The 16588-nt window shown below is 43.2% G+C and overlaps 1 protein-coding gene across 5 annotated transcripts in view; it reads right to left on the bottom strand.

Annotated features, from left to right (window-relative positions):
• Positions 1–16588, bottom strand: part of LOC123507790 (probable histone-lysine N-methyltransferase CG1716) — a 92700-nt gene that overhangs the window by 1687 nt on the left and 74425 nt on the right. For 2 of the 5 annotated variants that reach the window (XM_045260996.1, XM_045261003.1), the window contains 12 exons: positions 16092–16293; positions 13542–13639; positions 11915–12077; positions 10694–10936; positions 10145–10374; positions 9395–9817; positions 8657–8813; positions 4110–4287; positions 3176–3702; positions 2770–2919; positions 2120–2443; positions 234–413 (listed from right to left, as the gene is read on the bottom strand). In XM_045260996.1, coding sequence (XP_045116931.1) covers positions 234–413; positions 2120–2443; positions 2770–2919; positions 3176–3702; positions 4110–4287; positions 8657–8813; positions 9395–9817; positions 10145–10374; positions 10694–10936; positions 11915–12077; positions 13542–13639; positions 16092–16293 — 2875 coding nt within the window. The remainder of the gene's footprint in view (positions 1–233; positions 414–2119; positions 2444–2769; positions 2920–3175; positions 3703–4109; positions 4288–8656; positions 8814–9394; positions 9818–10144; positions 10375–10693; positions 10937–11914; positions 12078–13541; positions 13640–16091; positions 16294–16588) is intronic. The other 3 variants (XM_045261010.1, XM_045261017.1, XM_045261027.1) reach the window with 3 other exon arrangements.

Here is a 16588-nt window from a genome sequence, read left to right as displayed (position 1 = left end):
ACACCTCCTTTCCCTTCACATTTCTCTGCAGTAGCCTTCTCTTCTCCCACCTACTTCCTCCTCCTCCACCTCTACATTACTCATACACACACTTCCTTCCCCTCCTCCTACTCCCTCTTCTCTCCACACCTTTGACATACATTTACATTTTCTCTCTATGACACACCTATCCTTCTCCTCTACATTTCACATACACACTCTTCCTTCCCCTTCCTCCTCCTCTTGCCCCTCACCTTGCGCGCCAGGTACTTGAAATCCTCAGTGCAGGTGATCTTCCCCTCCCGACAGTCCCCTCGGCGATAAGGGTTGAGCACGGACACAATGAAGGTCGCCATCTTGGATCGGAATGCGTCCTTGATCTTCCGCGCTGCATCGCTGTTGTCGGCGATGGCTGTGGCTGCGCGTTCCTTGCTCTGGGGGGAGAAGGAGGTGTAGTGTGGGTCAGGGTGGTGTTATAAGGGGTTGTTGGTGGTGTTTAGGGGTGGTGGTGTTGCAAGGGCTTGTGGGTGGTGTGTGGAGGTGGTGGAGTGTGTGGTGGTGTGAATATGAGGTGGTGATGTAGTGGTGAGAGGGGTCTAAGTGGTGTTGAGGAGATCTGGGTTACAGTGGTGGTGTTGAGGAGTTGAGTTGTGGTAGTGGTGTTGTGAGGGCTTGTGGATGGTGTGTAGGAGCGGTGGTGTGAATAGGTGGTGGTGATATAGTGGTGGGGGGAGGCCTGGGTGGTGGTGTGAAGGCTTGTGGGTGGTGTGTGGGACTGGTGGAGCGTGTGGTGGTGTGAATAGAAGGTGGAGGTGTTGTGTGAGAGGGTCCAGGTGGCATTGAGGAGTTGTAGTAGTGGTGTGGAGAGAGGCTGGTGTTGTGAGGGCTTGTGGGTAGTGTGTAGAGGTGGTGGTGTGTGGCGTTGTAGTGTTGGGAGAGTCTGAGTGGTGTTGAGGAGCTGAGTTTAGTGGTGGTGTGGAAAGAGGATAGTGGTGTTGTGTGGACTTATATACAGGGACAGTGGAGTCTGTGGTGGTGTGTATGAAGGGAAAAGGTGTTGTGGATGGCTGGTGTAGTGTGTGTGGAGGGAAGTGAAGGTGTTATGAGGTGGCTAGAGGGTGTAGAGGACTGGTGCGGTGCGTGTAAGTGTGTGGAGGGGCTATGGAGGTGGAAGGGCTGTGCTAGTGTGTGGAAGGGTTGTGGTGGTATGTGGTGGTTTGTGGAAGGGCTTTTGTGTGTGTGTGTGTGTGTGTGTGTGTGTGTGTGTGTGTGTGTGTAATTCACCTCGGTCGCCTGCTGGTCACCCCAGCCAGTCTTCCCCATTACGGAGCGAGCTCAGAGCTCATAGACCGATCTTCGGGTAGCACTGAGACCACATCAACACACAACACACACTGGGAAAGCGAGGCCACAACCCCTCGAGTTACATCCCGTACCTATTTACAGCTAGGTGAACACATCCCACACATTAAGAGGCTTGCCCATTTGCCTTGCCGCTTCCTGGGACTCGAACCCAGCCCTCTTGATTGTGAGTCAAGCGTGCTAACCACTACACTACGCTGTGTGTGTGTGTGTGTGTGTGTGTGTGTGTGTATTTATTTATTTCCCTCCACAGTACAATCCACAACTCTGACAGTCTCCTGAGCACCACACTCACCACTCCCAGCCAGACAACTGATCACTTTCTTTGTACATAACTGTGATACAACTTCACACTTTCATCTTCCTCACAGGTCAACACAGTGTTTATGTTTACAGTGTTCATGTTACACTCTGACATACAAACAGCAGCTGTTTGGCCAATGGAAAATATAACAAATTCAACAAATCATAAACTAAAACATCACCAGTAGTTTTTAGTATTTCCTTCATAAAAATAAGAAAATAAATCAATGAAAATTGCCAATAAATGAAAACAATACAATACAACACAAATAAGAATGGTGTCTGACTTGAGCTTAGAAATAGGAGTGGTGATGTCACACACGTCATGTCACCACAAAGTGTAGTGATGTAGCCCTACATGTTTAGTGGTGGTGTGTCAAACTTAAACAATTTAAAACCACAAAAACAAAACAAAGGAATGACAAGAAAAAACACAAAATAAAACATCGGCCAAACGCTGCCGAAGGGAACCCACCTTTACCTTCTCTCTCTTGGCCCTCGCCTCGTGCCTCTCCGACCTTCTCTCCCTCTCCCTCTCCCTTTCCCTCTCCCTCTCCCTCTCCTTTTCCACCAGCACAGATGCTGCCGTTGTCACCACTGGCGTGCCCTCCACACCCTCCGCCTGCTGCTGCTGCTGCTGCTGTTGCTGCTGGGGCTGAGGCTGGGACTGTGGTGGCTCCTCCTTCTGTACCCTGGTGTTCCTCTCCTCCTGCCTCTCCTGCCGCGCCTCCTCCCTCGCCCTCTCCTTGGCCTCCCTGCGCTCCCTCCTGGCTGCCTCCTTGTCCACCTCCATGATGGGCTGTGGGGTGAGGTAAGGTCATGAGCTGCCAGTCACACTCACTACTAGTTGCTAAGGTGGTGTGTGTGTGTGTGTGTGTGTGTGTGTGTGTGTGTGTGTGTGTGTGTGTGTGTGTGTGTGTGGCAGGGTGTTCAGGATGGCAGGACGAGTGGGAGGTGAAATGAAGGGAGGGAGGGAGGGAAGGAAGGAAGGAGGGAGGGAGGGAGGTGAAATTGTAAGTAGGAGTAGGAGTAAGATGAAAAGTATTAGAGGAAGGAGAGAAGTAAGACATGGGTGAAGTGTTGCATTGGTGTGAGGGAGGTGGTGGGGAGGGAGTGGTGACTTACACTGATGACTCTTTCCTGCACCAGTGCTTCGGACCGCCGCCGCTTGGTGCCTTTGGGACGCCGGATCATCTTCTCGTCAGAGACCTCCGTGGTCACAGCCACCGCCTCCTCCTCTTCCTCCTCCTCCTCCTCGCTGGAGAAGTCTTCACTCTGTTGATGGTAGCACACAGGAAGGTTAGATTCCACACAGGGACATTGCGACACACAGTATTACAACAGTGTAGTCAGTGTTACAGCAGTGTTGGTCTGTGAGTCACCACCATGGTGTCTGTCTGCACCACTGTGCCAAACCTTGCCCAGCCTTGTTACAGGCAGACACCACAGAGGTGACTTCCCGACACACATCGGGGCAACAGGAGTGTTGTGGTGCCATGCTTAGAGGCAGCACCACAGCATTGAAACTCACATCAGTGGTGCTGCTGGAGTCAGAATCTGAGTCCGAAGATGACTCTGAGGATGAGTCCGAGCCCAGGGCGGAGTTGAGCATGGCCGGCGGCTCCCACTGGGACACCCGCGTCTTGACGTGGTAGAAGTAGACATTGCCGGCAGCGTCCCGAGCCACACGCCAGCGTGGCGGCAGGTGCACAGTGATGGCGCTGGGTGTCTCGCTGCCCTCCACTGCACCAGTCTCCCCAGCGGCAACCTCGCCCGGCAGTGGGATGGACAGCAGCTTGGCAGCATGGGGCGGTGTGCCCTCCTGGCCCTGGGAAGGGGAGCCGGCGGCCAGTGCCGGCACCTCACCTGGTAGTGGAATGTTGGCGGGGTTAAGGGGGTCATTGGGACCGCCCTGACCCAGCCCTGGGGGGTCCCCGCCCCCTGGCAGGTGACTGCGGCCACCAGGCACCATCAGTGTCAGCGGGGAACCCTCACCCTCGCCCTTGGTGAGGCCGTAGCCCGCCGGCACCGGCAGATTGGGGTCTGCCGGCACAAACACTGTGAGGGGCGCGCACATGCACGCATGCTGAGGCACACATCAACACAACGCCTTACAAGTAATGCACACCCAGGACAGGCTGCCCCGTGTGCAGCACACCAAGGGCATCAACACCTCAGCCTGCCTCAGGGGACTGGCTGAGAGTCCCAGGCACACTGCTCTGTACACAGTGCTGCTCAACCCTTCCTGACACATAACATTTCCACATTATGACCAAGGAAGTATGGCCTGACTATCCACCCCTGCCCTGCCCACCCCTGCTCTATGTGTCAATGGGGGAGGGAAGCAGATAAACAGGCAAAGTCATAACAAAAGATAGTAATGAACTGCAATAAACAACAAAGTATAATCAGGAGGGCAGAAGAGTGAAGCATGGAGAGCCAGCCTTGGGTGGCAGCTGCCTCACCTGAGCCGGTGTAGGGTTGCCAGTTGGCAGCTACGGGATCCCAGAAGTACTGGTAGGTGGGGTCAAAGATGGGGGTGAGGTAGGGGTCGTGGCCCAGGTGGCGGCACCGGTCCACGTGCATGGTCCACATCTCTTCCTGCATCTTCCTCTGCTTGGCCTCCTCCTCCTGCTGCTGCACCTGTGGAGGGAGACACTGAGGCTCAGCACAGGGTGGGTTGGATTTTTTTTTTTTTTTTTTTATGGTAAGGCCTATAGCGCCTGTAGGCACACTTGAAGAGTGTATGGGAAGAGCTGTTCAGCTTCCGCTCATTAGTGGCGCAGGCAATTTTATTTATAGTGGTACCCATATTAGGGCCCATATCACCACCTAAGCTCATCTTGAGTGTAACCACCTGGAACCTGGGTACCATGGTGACATGTAGGTAACTTTCAACCACTCAACAAATGGCAAAGTGTTTTAAGGCTGTACATAGTGGGATTCAAACCTACGCGTGGACATCTGCCCGATCCCACCACCACCACCTTATCCACTGAGCCGGATTCAAGAACAACCAAAAGAAAAAGAAGAAAATATGACAAACAAAATGATAGGAGTCCTCAAGACGAAAGAAAATCTAGTTAGAGAAATTGCAGAAAAAAAGAAGTGTGTAGTCGTATTTGGAATAAAAAAAAAAAATATATATAAAATATAGACCAAGAAGAGAAAAAGAAGAAATGAAATCAGTCAAAGACCTACTAAAAAATCTAAACGACGAAGATAGACAGAACTTGGAAGAGGAAGTAGAAGAAATAAACAGAATGGGACCATATCAAGAAGGAAAAACGAGACCAATTAAAATACTACTAAAATCACAAGCAGCAACAGAAGAAATATTATATAGAACAACAAAACTTAGAGAAACAGAAGGCTGCAAGGATATCTATATAAAGAAAAATAGAAATGAGGAAGAAAGGAAGAGATACAATGAACTGGCAGCAGCAGTAAGGAAAAAAAATAATGAAAGGTCAGAAGAGGAAAAAAGGCATTTTTGGAGAATTCTAGGAGACAGGATAAGGAAATGGTATATAAACGAGAAGGAAGAGAAAAAAGTGGAACAAGTTTAACTAAAAATGATAAAGGCAAAAGACTAAAAATGATGTATACGAACATAGACGGGGTTTTATCAAGTAAACTAGAATTAAGAGATTACATAAAGAAAGAAAATCCAGATATTGTATGCCTGGCTGAAACAAAACTAAATGAGGCAATAAAAATAGACTTGGATAATAGGTATAATGTATGGAAAAGAGACAGGGGGGGTAAAGGAGGAGGAGGAGTCATGATAATGTTAAGGAAGGAGATAGTGATAAACCAAGTGGAATGTGGGGAAGAAAAAGCAGAAGTACTGTATGTTAAGAGTTAACAATCATTGTAACATATGTGCCACCAAAAACAAATTCATGGACCAATCAAGAATATAAAGACAAGATAGATGACACAATAAGGAGTCTAATGAGAATCGTTAAAGAAAGGAGAAAAGTGATATTAGTAGGAGATTTCAACTGTAAAGAAGTGGACTGGGAAAATTATGAAAGTGGTATGGGGAAGAAGCCTGGGAGAAAGATTCTTGAACCTAATGATAGACAATATGATGGACCAGAGAGTAAAGGAATGCACAAGATTCAGAGGAAACGACGAGCCGGCGAGATTGGACCTAGTTTTTACAAGGGGTATACAAATGAATGATGATATAAGATATAAGTGCCCATTGGGAAAGAGTGACCATGTAATATTAGAAATAGATATAGAAGAGGGAAAGGAAGATAGAGACGATTCATACAAAGGAGACCGATTAAATTACAGAAAGGCTGATATTGAGAATCTCAAGAACTATTTTAAAACGTAAACTGGGAGGAGATGGAAAACTCAGAGACGATGCAAGAGAATATAACTTATTTTTGGAAATATACAAAACAGGAGTCAGGAATATGTCCCAAAATATAGACCTAAAGAAGAAGGAAAGAAAGATTGGTTTAATGCAAGGTGTGCTAGGGCAAAGGAGAAAAGAGATGGAGCATGGAAAAGGTGGAGGAGAAATAGAAATCCAGCAAATAAGGAAAACTTCAAGGCAGCGAGAAATGAATATGTTAAGGTGAGGAAGGAAGAGGAAAAGAACTTTGAAACGGACATTGTCGAAAAATGTAAGGAGCAACCAAAATTGTTCTATAGATTCATAAATGGAAAAATTAGGCAAAAGAAACAATAGAAAGGTTAAAAGGAGAGAACGGGATGGTGGAAGACCCAAAAAGTATGGCAGAACTATTAAATAAAAAATTCCAGGAGGTCTTTACTAAGGAATCCAAATTTGAGAGGCCACAGAGTAATAGAGACAATCTATATGAAAGAGATTAAAGTAACCAAGCTTGAAATAAAAGAGTTAATGAAGGAACTGGATGAAGAGAAGGCAATGGGACCAGATGAAGTCTCAGGCAGAATACTGAAAGAATGTAGGGAAGAACTAGCAAGTCCTATATACAACATCATAAAATGCTCAATAGAAAATGGAACAGTACCAGTAGAATGGAAAAGAGCTGAGGTGGTTCCCATATATAAGAGTGGAAGGAAGGAAGAACCTTTAAATTACAGACCGGTATCACTAACTAGTGTAATATGCAAGATGTGTGAAAGAATAATAAAGAAACAATGGATCGAGTTCCTTGAAGACAACAAATTAATATCAAATAGCCAATTTGGTTTTAGAAAAGACGGTCTTGTGTAACTAATTTATTGAGTTTCTACTCTAGAATAGTTGATAGAGTACAAGAGAGAGAGAGGATGGGTTGACTGTATTTAGTTGGATTTAAAAAAGGCGTTTGACAAAGTGCCACATGCAAGATTACTGTGGAAGTTAGAGGAGAAGGGTGGCTTAAAGGAAGCACATTGAGATGGATGGAAAATTATTTGAGGGGGAGAGAAATAAGGACGGTAGTTAAAGATATGAAGTCCAAGTGGAGAGCAGTAGAAAGCGGAGTGCCGCAGGGATCAGTATTGGCACCAATACTTTTCCTCATTTATATTAACGACATGCCAGAAGGAGTGAACAGCTACATAAATCTGTTTGCAGATGATACGAAACTGTGCAGAGTTATAAAGCAAAAGAGGATTGTGAAATACTGCAAGAAGACCTAAATAAGATCTGGGAATGGAGTAAAAGTGGGAAATGGAATTCAATGTGAACAAAAGCCATGTCATGGAAATGGGAAAGAGTGAAAGACGACCTGTGGGAATCTATAAGATGGGAGATGGAGTAGAACTGGAGAAAGTAAAAAGGAAAAGGACTTAGGAGTGACGATGGAAGAAAACAATCAACCAGTAAGCCATATTGATAGAATTTTTAGAGAAACATATAATTTGCTAAGGAATATTGGAGTAGCATTTCACTACATGGACAAAGAAATGATGAAGAAATTGATAAGTACTATAATAAGACCCAGATTGGAATATGCAGGAGTAGTGTGGACCCCTCATAAAAGAAACACATAAGGAAATTGAGAGACTACAAAAATGGCTACAAGAATGGTTCCAGAATTTGAAGGGATGACATATGAGGAGAGACTAAAGGCTATGGATCTACCAACCTGGAACAAAGAAGGAGAGAGGAGACCTGATACAAGTTTATAAATTGATCAACAGAATGGACCAAGTGGATAATGAGAAACTGATCCTGAGAGAAGAATATGACATTCAAAGCATAAGATCGCATAGTAAAAAGCTGAGAAAAGGAAGATGTCTGAGAGATGTTAAAAAATATAGTTTCCATAAAGATGTATTGAGACGTGGAACAGTTTAAATGAAGAAGTAGTGTCTGCAATGAGTGTGCATACTTTTAAAGTAAGATTGGATAAGTGTAGATATGGAGACGGGGCCACACGAGTATAAAGCCCAGGCCCTGTAAAACTACAACTAGATAAATATACACACACTATTCTTCCTGTCTGTCTTTATCCCTCCACTCACAACCCTCCTTGTCCACCTTATTCCTCCCAATTTTTTCTCTCCCCATCTCTCCACTTCATCCCTCACATCTCTACTTCTCCCTCCTCTCCCTGTCCACTCCATCTCTCATCCCTCCATATTCCTCACTTTCCTCTCCACCTCATTAATCACCATCTCTCCAACATTCTTCTCTCCCTGTCTCGTCTCCATTCCTCCAGTTTCCTGCCTCATCTCTCCACTCTGTCCCTCTCATCCCTCCACATTTTTCCTCTCCAACTCATCAATCACTTTCATCTCTCCAACATTCTTCCCTCCCTGTCTGTCTCCATTCCTCCAGTTTCCTCCCTCACCTCTCCACTCCATCCCTCATCCCTCCACGTCCCTCACTTTTCTCTTCATCTCATCAATCTCTTTCATCTCTCCAACACTTTTCCCTCCCTGCCTGTCTCCATTCCTCCAACATCTCTTCACTCTATCCTTACCCTACACATTCTTCCTCCACTCTATCCCTTATCCTTCCACATTCATTTCTCTATGCTATCCCTTATCCCTCCACTCTTCCCCCCCACACCTTGAGTTCAAACAGTTGGCGGCGTTGCTCCTTGGACATCTTGGGTGAATCTGACGAGCGGTCCTCCCTGGAGATGCAGCGGCCTCTTGGGTATCGCTCCTTGTCTCTCTCTGGTGACCTGCGCCGACGGTCGTAGTGGTGATCTCGTCTATTGTACCTGTAGCGGAGGGATGGGTGAGTAATGGGGTGAGGCATTAGGTCAGGTTAGATTCTTGTTTCTTTTTACTTTTTATATATATTTTTAAAAGTTTTGGAGGTTCATCTTTTTTTTTAGGTTGTTAGGTTAGGTTTGTTTTGTAGCGTTAAGTGTTGGAGGTTTATTTATTTATTTATTTTATTTTTTTAAGGTTGTTAGGTTAGGTTTTTTTGTGGGTAAAGTGTTGGAGGTTTATTTATTTATTTTTTTTTTAAGGTTGTTAGGTTAGTGTTCCTTGTCTTTTTTGGGTGTAAAGTTGGGTAAGATGGTTCATTTTTGAGGGGTTGGGTTAGGTTAGATTTCTTTTCCTTCCAATTTATTTATTTATTTTTAGTGTGTGGGGGGTTAAGTGTGGGGGTTATGCTTTTTTTTTTCAAGTTAGGTTAGGTTAAGTTTGTCTTTTTTTTGGGTGTGAAGGTTGAGTGAGATGGTTATTTCATTTAGGTTAGGTCTTCCCCCCCCCACCCATGTGAATGCTAAGTGAGTGAGGTGGTGGTACTGTATTTTAGGTTAGGTTATCACACAATTCATTCCCTTCTTACCCCTTGCGTTCCGAGTCACGGTCACTCTCAGAGGCCTGGTCCAGGTACTCCTTGTAGCCGCGGTCCACCTCTCTCTCGTGCTCCTTCATCATCTCTATCCGCTCCTTCTTGGGGATGCGGAAGAACTCTTTAAGGTTCTTCCAGGCGTCGAGAAGCTTCATGGCGAGCGCAACCATCGACTTGTGAAGCTCCAGTAACTCCTGCGCTTCCTTCTCCTCATCGGACAGCCTCTCCACCCTCAGTTTGTCCTCGGTGGTGGTGGCAGCAGCGGCAGCATCCTTGGCGTCGTTGGAATCGCTGCTCTCCTCTTCCACGCTTGCCTTGGGGTTCTCCACCTCCGAGTCCATGCTGCTGTCGTCGGCGCTGGATGCTTCAATGGCCAGCTTGGGGTCTGTCTCGCTGTCTGACTCCTCACTGGTGTCACTGTGGGCATGCATGTCATTAACTCCTTCAGTACTGGGATGCATTTCTACCGTGAGCTTTGGGGACGATTAGATGATTGTTTACATTAGGAAAGGTCTATGGAAGTCAGAAGATTAATGGCCACAGTCTTCACTATTTTAATCCCCCCCATACGTTTCCAAAGCTGTCAAATCACCAAATAGTAAGCAAAATGAATATGAAGATGCATTATGGTACTGAAGGGGTTGAGGGGGATGATGTTTTTTTTCTTCTTTTATATAGGAGGAGAAATTAAAAAATAACAACACAACCCAAAACCACCAAAATACCCAGAACCACAAAACACACCTTGACTTTTTATTGGGGTCTGTTTCTGTGGTAAGAGCCGTAGCAGGGGGAGGTAGGGAGGGCTCGTCAGTCTTGGGAGGGGGCGGCGGAGGAGGGGAGAGGCTGCAGGAGGTGGTGGAGGAGGGGGTGTATCCTGCCTGACCACTCCAACGCTCCACCAAGGACAGAACGCGGCTGTCGGTGAGCTGAGTCTTGTTGGTGATGGGCAGCACCTCCAGGGTCTGCAGGATCTGTGGAGCAAGTGACTGGATGAGAGAGAGAGAGAGAGAGAGAGAGAGAGAGAGAGAGAGAGAGAGAGAGAGAGAGAGAGAGAGAGAGAGAGAGAGAGAGAGAGAGAGAGAGAGAGAACAGAGAGAGAAGAGAAAAGAGATAGAGAGACAGAGGGAAATAAAGAGACAGAGAGAGAAAGAGAGATAAAAAAGACAGACAGACAAGGAGAATCAGATAAACGGATTGAGAAACAGAGACCACACCAATGGAAATAAAAAAAGGAAAAACACAAAAGCACAAACAGATACAAACACAGACCAGACCAGCCAAGCCACCCACCTCCAACTTCAACATAGTGTGCTGCTGGGAGAGGCCGAGATCTGCCATCCAGGACCAGAGCACCTTGAGGCCGTGGTAATCGAGGAACAGCCTTCGACACGCCGGCTCCCCAGTCTGCAGCAGTTGGAGGAGCAGCACGCGGGAGGTGAAGTCCTCGGCGCGCACCATGAGCCTGGACAGGTTGAGTGTGTCCTGACGGTTCCTTAGCTTGTGGGAGTTGAGCTTCTCTATCTCCTCCTCCAGCTGTGGGGTGAAAGATTAGGTTAGGCTAGGTTAAGTTAGGTTGGAGAGGTTGCAGGTTAGGTTAGGTTAGGTTAGGTTAAAAGAGGTTGTATGTATAGGCTATCAGGTTTGGTTAGGTTAAAAGAGGTTGTTGTATAGGTTGTTAGGTTTGGTTAAGTTAAAAAGAAGTTGTGCATACAGGATGTCAGGTTAGGTTGGGTTAAAAGTGGTGTGTATAGGTAGTTAGGTTAGGTTGGAGAGGTTGTAGGTATTAGTGATATGAGTAAGGATGGGATATGTAAGTCAAGTTAAAAGGAAATGGTAGGTATTCATGTACTGTCAGGATTGAAAGATGGGTAAGGAAGTGGTGTAAGGATGAGGTGTGTAAAGTTTAGTTACAGAGACAAATGGTGAATAAAGAAGTGGTATGAGTAAGGATGGGGTGTGTTAGGTTAGGTTAGAGAAATATGCTGGGTAGAGAAGTGCTGAAAAGAATGAGTGTGTAAGATTGGGTTAGAGAGAAAAATGGTGAGTGAAGAAGTGGTGTGAGTAGGGATGAACTGAGTAAGGTTAAGTTAGAGAGAGATGGAGGATAGAGGAGTGCTGTAAGGATGGCCCATGTAAGGTAGTAGGTAGCTATGTGGTGTAAGAGGTGAAGGATGGAGAAATGGTGGATAGGAAAGTGCTGGGTAAGGATATGCTGTGATAGGTTAGACAGTGAATATTCATGTGCTGTAAGGACTGAAGGATGGAGAGGTGGTGGATACAGAAGTGTTGTAAGGATCTTCTGTGTTAGGTTAGTGTGGATGACGGGTAGAAAGAAGTGGTGAAAGATAAAAGGGAGGACAGTGTTTGGTTTACAAGTGGTTCTCAAATAGCAAATGAATGGAAGACACTTGGTAATCAAAAAGAGAAATGTTTCACCATTACACAAACTCGTAAATGAAAAACAAGAATAATAATCCACTTCAAAACACCAGAAAATTGAAATCTCCTCACATCAATATCCTCAAAGAATGCTCTCCTCTCCTCTCTCTTTCTCCTGTCCCTCTCCTCTTTCCTGCGTGCCTCGTCCTTCTCCTCCTTGGTCTGTTCATCGGGAGCCTCGCCCAGCCACCCCCGGCAGATGGCAACACCGCAGTAGCACCGCTGGGGCTCCCGGCTGCACCAACAAGCAAAACATTGTCACACACCAGGGAAATGAGTGAAAGAAATTTAGCTGAACATTGTAAAGTAAATAAACAAGACTAAAAAAAGACTCTAATTTGCAAAGTAGATATAGGAGTAAGAAAGTTTATTTATAGATTGTGAAGATGATAAATCAAAGAAAAATTGATCTGTAAATTTCTAAGTAGATAAATAAGATTGACAAAGACTCATAAACTATCTGTAACTGGCAAAGTACATATATGAGTGAGAAAGCTTCATCTGTAAATTGTGAAGCTGATGGTAAAAAATTATCTGTAAATCACAAAGTAGGTAAATGAAAATCAGATTGTAAAGAATTATGAAATAAATGAATGAGACAAAAAAAAATGTAATTGTAGACTGTGAAGTAAATAAATGAGTGAAAATATTTACCTGCAAATTATAATTAACACAATGATCATTTGGCACAACACAGATACAGAAGAGGGAAACACACACTCATATTGAAGACATCCAACACAATCCAACAAACTGATACAACAACAATAATTTAGTACAAGTAAAATATGAAGAGTACAAAACACACACACATATTCAAGGAGTCAAACACAATCCCACAAATAGATAAAATAACAATAAATTAGTAAACAAAGTAAAATATGGAGTAACACACACACACACACACACACAATAGAGTTTGGCAAGAGTGAAAGAAGAATCAGGAGTATGTACAAGATAGGAAATGAAGACATAAAAACCAGTCATGAAGAAAAAGACCTTGGGGTGACAATTACCAATGACCTATCGCCAGAGAGACATATAAACAAAATAATTGGAGAAGTATTGAACTTATTGAGGAACATAAGAGTGGCGTTCGTATATCTAGATGAAGAAATGATGAAGAAAATAATTACTGCAATGATAAGACCGAGGCTTGAATATGCAACAATACAATGGGCTCGAACTTAAAGAAACACATAAGGAAACTAGAGAAAGTACAGAGGGCTGCAACGAAAATGGTGCCTGACTTAAGAGATTTGACTTATGAAGACAGACTGAAAAGAATGCAACTTCCAACCCTGGAAAACAGAAGAAAGGGAGACCTGATAGCAATATACAGAGTGATGATTGGCATGGAAAAAATGGATAGGGAAGATCTGTGTATGTGGAATGGAAGAATGTCGAGAGGGCATGGGAAAAAACTAAAATGGCCACTTATAGGAGAGATGTGAAAAATATAGCTTCCCTCATAGAAGGGTGGAAGCATGGAATAGTTTAGACGTGGAAGTGGTCAACGCAAGGAATATTCATGATTTTAAGAAAAAGCTGGACATTAATAGATATGGAGACGGGACAACACGAGCATAGCTCTTTTCCCGTATGTTACAATTAGGTAAATACAATTAGGTAAATACACACACACACACACACACACACACACACACACACACTGGTACAAACAGACAAACACACTGACCCGTATCTCTCCAGTCGGTAGTCAAAGTTGATCTCCTCCCCGGCCGCAATGAACCGCTTGGAGAAAAACCCAATCCTCAAGTCGCCATTCACGGTCCACTGTGGGGCAAACAAACACTTCAGAGTTTGGACCAGGCAGTGCAAGAAATTTCAGGAAGGTTTTACGACAATACAAAAGAAAATAAAAATAACAAAAACAACAATAAATAAAGTCACACCCTTTAAACTAACTTTCTGCACCTTGGCATATTTAAATAAACAAATAAACAAGTGAACAAATACTAATTAATAACAATAGAACCAATAAATAAATAAAAAAGAACAAATAAACATGGCCCAACACTGACCTTCTGTGTAAAATAAAAAAAATAAACAAATACTTTCTAAATAAACAGGAAATTATGTGAACAAATAAAAAAATTTCAAAAAAAGAAAAATAAATAAAAAAGAAAAGAAAATCAATAAAAACAAACATGAACACTCGCTATTCCACACAATGGATGACATGTGAGGAGAGACTGAGGGCTCCGGATCTACCAACACTGGAGCAGAGAAGAGAGAGAGAAAGAGGGAGGGACCAAATACAAGTCTACAAACTGAAGAATGGATTGGATGTGATGGATAACGAGGAGCTGTCACTAAGAGATGAAGTCACCGGTGGAAGCATAAGATGTCACAGTAAAGAGTTGAGGAAGGGAAGATGCTGGAGGGAGGTGAAAACATTAAGCTTTCCACATAGAAGTATAGCGGCAAGGAATAGCCTGAATGAAGATGTCGAGTCAGCAAGGAGTGTGCACAGCTTGAAAGAAAAGTGTGACAAATGTAGATATGGAGACATGACCACACCACTGTAATGCCCAGGCCCTGTAAAACTACAACTAGGTAAATAAAAACCTTCTGCATGAAATAGGAAACAAATAAACAAATACAGGTAACTCTTGATTTAAGCATGTTTAATTTATGTGCTTTTGTTAATACGTGGCTGAAAAAATATTATAATAATTAAATTTGCGCGATCGGTTTGTTTATACACGATTTGGACCACATCCCGCAAACCCCCTATTATCTATTGTTTCTTACGAGAATTACAAGTTTGTTTTATGTAAATTTTGAAATCCGCAATGCCTCTTGGAACGCATCTACCATGTAAATCAAGTTACTTGTACCTAAACAAACAAATAAACAAGTAAATAATGAAAAAATCAATAAAAACTAACAAAAACACTCGCTATTCCTAAACTGACCTATATAAAATCAAAACAAATAAACAAACACCTACATAAAACAAATAAGCAAATAACAACAACAAAATAAATGCATAAATAAAAATAGCAATAACAAGAACATCCCCCCCATCCCCCATTCCTTAACCAACCTTCTGTGTCTCGGCAAATCAGTAAATAACAACAATAACAAAATAAATAAATAAAAAGAATAGCAATAACAAGGACACTCCCCACCCCCCTCATCCCTTTACTATCCTTCTGCATCTCGGCAAATCAATAAACAATAACAACAAAATAAATAGATGAAAATAACAATAACAACAACACTCCCCCATCCCTATCCCTTACTAACCTTCTGTGTCTCAGCAAATCAGTAAATAGCAATAAAATAAATAAATAAAAATAACAATAACAAGAACAGCCCCACGACACCCCTTATCCCTTTCACCTGTATCTTGGCAAATCAGTAAACAACAACAAATAAATAAATAAATAAAAACAAAAATAAAAAAAATAAGTAAGTAAAAATAACAAGAACAAGAAGAATACCCCCATTCCCTTATCCCTTTCACCTGCATCTCGGCAAATCAGTAAACAATAACAACAACAAATAAATAAATAAAAAAAAATAACAATGAAGGGATACGCAGGCTGTGGATGAGTACTTTATTCCTGACTAGTTTCGCTGTTAAAGCTTCTTCAGAGGAAATGATGAAGCTATAACAGCGAAACTGGCCAGGAATAAAGTACTCATTCACAGCCTGCGTATTCCTTCACCATCCTTCCACAAGTTGTCATTATGTTCTTACAATAATAAGAATAATAATAAAAATAAATAAATAACCTGCATCTCGGCAAATCAGCAAATAATGACAACAATAAATAAATAAATAAAAATAACAATAATAATAATATAAATAAATAGAAATAATAACAAGAACACACCCCATCCCCTTAACCCTTTAACCTGCATCTCAGCAAATCAGTAAATAATAACAAAACAAAACAATAAAAATAACAATACAGGTAACTCTTGATTTGTGTGTGTTTAATTTGCACGTTTTTGTTAATATGCGACCGAAAAAATATTATTAATTAAATTTGCGCGATTGGTTTGCTTCTACACGATTTGGACCACATCCCACATCCCCGCTATTATCTATTGTTTCTTATGAGAATTACAAGTTTGTTTTACGCGAATTTTGAAATACACGATGCCTCTTGGAACGCATCTACCGTGTAAATTGAGTTACCTGTAGTAACAAAAATAAATAAATAAAAATAACAATAACAAGAACACCCTCCCCCCTAATCCCTTTACCAACCTTCTGTGTCTCAGCATTGGGGTCACAGGAGTGATTGATGAACCTGGAAATGTTGCCCATCCTGGTGGCGTCGATGAGCTGGTCCGACTTGAGGGCCATGAAGTAGAAGTGGTCCCTCATGTCCCGAGCGTACTCCTTCCTACGCTTCTTAAATTCCCTCGTGTCAAAAACCTCGCCCACGTACTCCATGATGAAGGTGCCTCTGTGTGGGGGAGGGCTGGGGTTAGTGTAGGGTGGGTGGTGGGGGGGTTGTGGGTTGGTTGGGTTTTAGTGGGGTTTACATTTTTCTTTTCGTTTTCATTTCTTCTTTTTTTGTTTTTATTTATTTTTTTTTTTTTCTGTACCTATGTTTGTGTGTGTATGTGCTTCTCTCTCTCTCTCTCTCTCTCTCTCTTCCTTTGTTGGTTTTGTCTGCTTGTCTTTTTACATTTTCTCTTATTATATTTATCACTATCTGTCTGTCTGTCTGTCTATCTTGTTTTCCTCTCTCTCTATCT

Source organism: Portunus trituberculatus, chromosome 3 (genome assembly GCF_017591435.1).
Source record: "Portunus trituberculatus isolate SZX2019 chromosome 3, ASM1759143v1, whole genome shotgun sequence".
Taxonomy (NCBI): domain Eukaryota; kingdom Metazoa; phylum Arthropoda; class Malacostraca; order Decapoda; family Portunidae; genus Portunus; species Portunus trituberculatus.
The sequence above is the reverse complement of the archived record's forward strand: the minus strand, read 5'-3'. Positions and strand labels throughout refer to the sequence as shown.